At 26.8% G+C, this 3,654-nt stretch overlaps 1 protein-coding gene across 1 annotated transcript; it reads right to left on the bottom strand.

Annotated features, from left to right (window-relative positions):
• Nucleotides 1-1,965: 1,965 nt before the first annotated feature.
• On the bottom strand, nt 1,966-2,776 carry LOC126894095 (histone H2A-like). Its single transcript, XM_050664787.1, has one exon. It carries the CDS (start codon nt 2,529-2,531, stop codon nt 2,151-2,153), a length of 381 nt encoding a protein of 126 aa, XP_050520744.1. The 5' UTR covers nt 2,532-2,776; the 3' UTR covers nt 1,966-2,150.
• Between the last annotated feature and the right edge of the window lie 878 nt (nt 2,777-3,654).

The following is a 3,654-nucleotide window of genomic DNA, read 5'->3' as shown; positions in this document are numbered from 1 at the left end:
ATTTTTAAGGTTTTGCAGAATTCTTAATGATTCTGATTTGTTTGATATTGATGAAGAACAAGCAACATTTATTAGAAATTTAAAAGATTTAATTTCATTAAAAGAAAAAATTATGCAAGATCAATCACTGAGTAGTGAAGAGAAACAAGAGCAAATTCAAAGACTACAATTTCAGTGTGGTAATACTGGAAAAGTTAATTTAGAAAATTTAAGTTTGAGCATGATCTACCTTCCATCGTCATACTGCTTCCCTTTTACTCATATAAATTTAGTTGATGAAGGTTTCAATAAGGATGTCACCATGGATAATGTAGAGCAATATGTTAGTTTAATGACTGACTTTATTTTGGAAAAAGGAATAAAAAGACAAATGGATGCATTAAAAGCTGGTTTTTGTCGTGTTTTTTCTATTGAAAAATTAAATGCTTTCACACCTTTAGAATTAAGACGAATGTTGTGTGGACAACAAGAACCAGAATGGACTAGAGAAGATTTATTGAACTACACTGAACCTAAACTAGGATATAACAGAGAAAGGTAACTTTTTTTCATTATTTATTAAAATATTAATTAATACAATTATTTATTTAATTATGTTTGTTTTATTTTTCTTAGTCCTGGATTCTTGAGATTAGTAAATGTGTTAGAGCAAATGAATGCTGAAGAAAGGAAATCGTTTCTACAATTTACCACTGGTTGTTCATCCTTACCACCTGGTGGTTTGGCAAACCTTTATCCTAGACTTACAGTTGTCCGTAAAGTTGATGCTGGTGCAGGAAGCTTTCCATCAGTAAATACATGTGTTCATTATTTAAAATTACCTGAGTATCCAGATGAACAGACCTTAAGAGAACGCCTTTTGGCAGCCACACTTGAGAAAGGCTTCCATCTTAATTAAAACTTATTTTTGTTAGTTATGTTAAATACTAAAATAATTTATATAATCCACTCATATAGTATATATATTCAAAATAATTATACAATTTTTATTTCAAATTATTCTTAAATAACTCAACAATTTTGTGGCTGCTATTTCTTTGTAATATAAGTTCATTGGTGTTCCATAAGTACCAGTATAATAATATTTTTTTGATTCTATTGTATAATTTATCTAATACTAACTGATATTGTGATGTTTAATTTTTATGGTTTCCTTTTTTATAGTTATAAGTGTTTTGTCATAATAGATAAATATAGGTATATGGTTTTAAGAGAATTTATGGTTTAAGATTAATGACTCATCATGTTTCATAAAAGTTAGTTATACTAATTATTATTAAATCTATCAAAATATTAAATAGTAAATTAAAATATAAATTATATTTGTATTTATTTTATCTTCTATAATGTAATTCATGCACACAGCTTGAAAACAATTTTAAGTATTTCATCATCATACCATCACCAGCGAACAGTATATCAATACTAGAAAATTTTCAATTTATAATATTTCACGAGTAATCTTAGTGCATAAAATTTTTTTTTTACAGTACACAATCCCTTAAATATTTTAGATACTTATTAATTATATAATTATATTTTGTTTTTGAAAGATCCAAAGTAAACTTTAGGTATCTTTTAGCTATGTGCCTTACCCCTGTAAAATCCAAATAATTTGAGGTAAACTAATAAAAATTCCTAGTATTTTAGTTAATAAACTGTAATTTAATCTAATTGATTAAAACTAGTATTTGGAGATAAGTAATTCAAGTTAAAAAAGTATCATTACCAAGGTTTAAATAAAATATTTTCAGTTTAGTTGTACTTTAAACTAATCAATAATTTTATGAATTCTTTTAAAATAAGTTTTTTCATTCAAAACTTCTAAATTTTATTACTTAAATACTATTTTACTGTATGATGTCTTATTTTAACTAGATTATTATTATTTGATAATGAATTTCTAATGAAAAATCATTTGGGGGGTGTTCAGAAATTAAAAAAAAATTAATTAATCACATTAAATTGTGTATCCAATAGAAAACTATATTATTAATGTCATATATGATATTGGTATATTCTTAACGATACGATCATTTTATCTATATAAAAACTACATCTCTAAAAGTAATCAAAATAATATAATAAATTAGAATTATAAAAATAAATATATATGTATAAATTACAAGTTTAACTAACGCAATGTGTCACTAGTCATCGCTGGTTTTCTTTTCGGTCTTTTTGGGAAGCAGAATGGCTTGAATGTTGGGCAGTACACCACCTTGGGCTATGGTGACGCCACTTAACAACGTGCTGAGCTCTTCGTCGTTACGTATGGCCAACTGTATGTGTCTGGGTATGATCCGAGACTTCTTGTTGTCCCGAGCAGCGTTACCGGCCAACTCGAGAATTTCGGCCGAAAGGTACTCTAAAACGGCCGCCAAATACACCGGTGCACCAGCGCCCACACGTTCAGCGTAGTTGCCTTTTTTCAATAATCGCAGGATACGGCCGACTGGAAACTGCAAGCCGGCACGCGACGATTTGGTCTTTGTTGCGCTTCCGGGTATTTTACCAGCCTTTCCGGACATCTTAGCAAATTGTACTCGTTAATTATTCTATTGGTAATTAATCACGCCACTCTTAACGAAACAAATAATGCTTAACTTTACCCAACGTTGGCTAACACCGATTGAATTAAGTTTGCAAACGCTCAATGTAAATTGGGTAGTTCCAGAACGTCAGTCAAGTACTTCAACACTGAAACGTCGACTAGGAATATTTATTTTAAAATAATTTTACCGAGAAGTCTCTTAAAACTTGTTTAGTGCGAAACACTGTGTTCATTATCAATGTTTTATCAAATCCTGGGAAACCATGAAATTCATAAATTAATAAATACGTTGTTTCCATAAATAACAATTATTAATAATACAAGCAAATGTTATTGTTATTATTAGCTCAAAACGAATTTGAAAGTTATCGGTTGTAATAAAACCTAATTATATAGAGTAACTTTAATATTACTATTAAACTTAATAGTAATTAATTACTATTTTATTTTATTATTTTATAATAAATATTTAAGTTTTAATTGGTTGTTTAATAAGTAAATAAATTTAGAAAAATTCCAATGTTTATCAGCTTCTTTTAAAACAAATAATGTTATTGGTGTACATTTAATAAGTTTTAGGTAGGCTAGAATTATTTAAATCAATGAACCAGGAAAACAAATACAATAATGGTAAAAATAAAATTTCGATTTATGGGTATAATTCAAATTTCTGGAGGAGTTTATTTGTAAATAAACAAATTCCAATTAAATTGGTCATTATTACAAACATGAATAAAAATCTAATGCAATAAGTATTTTACTATTCTATTTTAGTCTTCTATGGATACTAATATTCGAATAAAAAAATATCAAATTATATTCTTAATAATTATAAATATCATTATGGAGTTATAACTTTCTATATAGTAACTTTATTACAAAATTATAATTTTCATAAAAAAAATTGTTTAATTCTATTCCGTATATGTTGTTAATCAAAATAAACAAACTCATTTTGTAATTAAAAAAAAAGATAACATTCAGAATACTTTGTTATAAATGTGTATATTTGATATTTAAATACTAATTATGGCTATTTCCTTTGAAATTCAGTTCATTTTAGCTTTGATGCGAAACTAAGTAGGTATTAAAGATATTAA

The sequence above is a fragment of the Daktulosphaira vitifoliae genome, unplaced genomic scaffold, assembly GCF_025091365.1.
Source record: "Daktulosphaira vitifoliae isolate Bord-2020 unplaced genomic scaffold, ASM2509136v1 Scaffold_1, whole genome shotgun sequence".
Lineage (NCBI taxonomy): Eukaryota > Metazoa > Arthropoda > Insecta > Hemiptera > Phylloxeridae > Daktulosphaira > Daktulosphaira vitifoliae.
The sequence above is the reverse complement of the archived record's forward strand: the minus strand, read 5'-3'. Positions and strand labels throughout refer to the sequence as shown.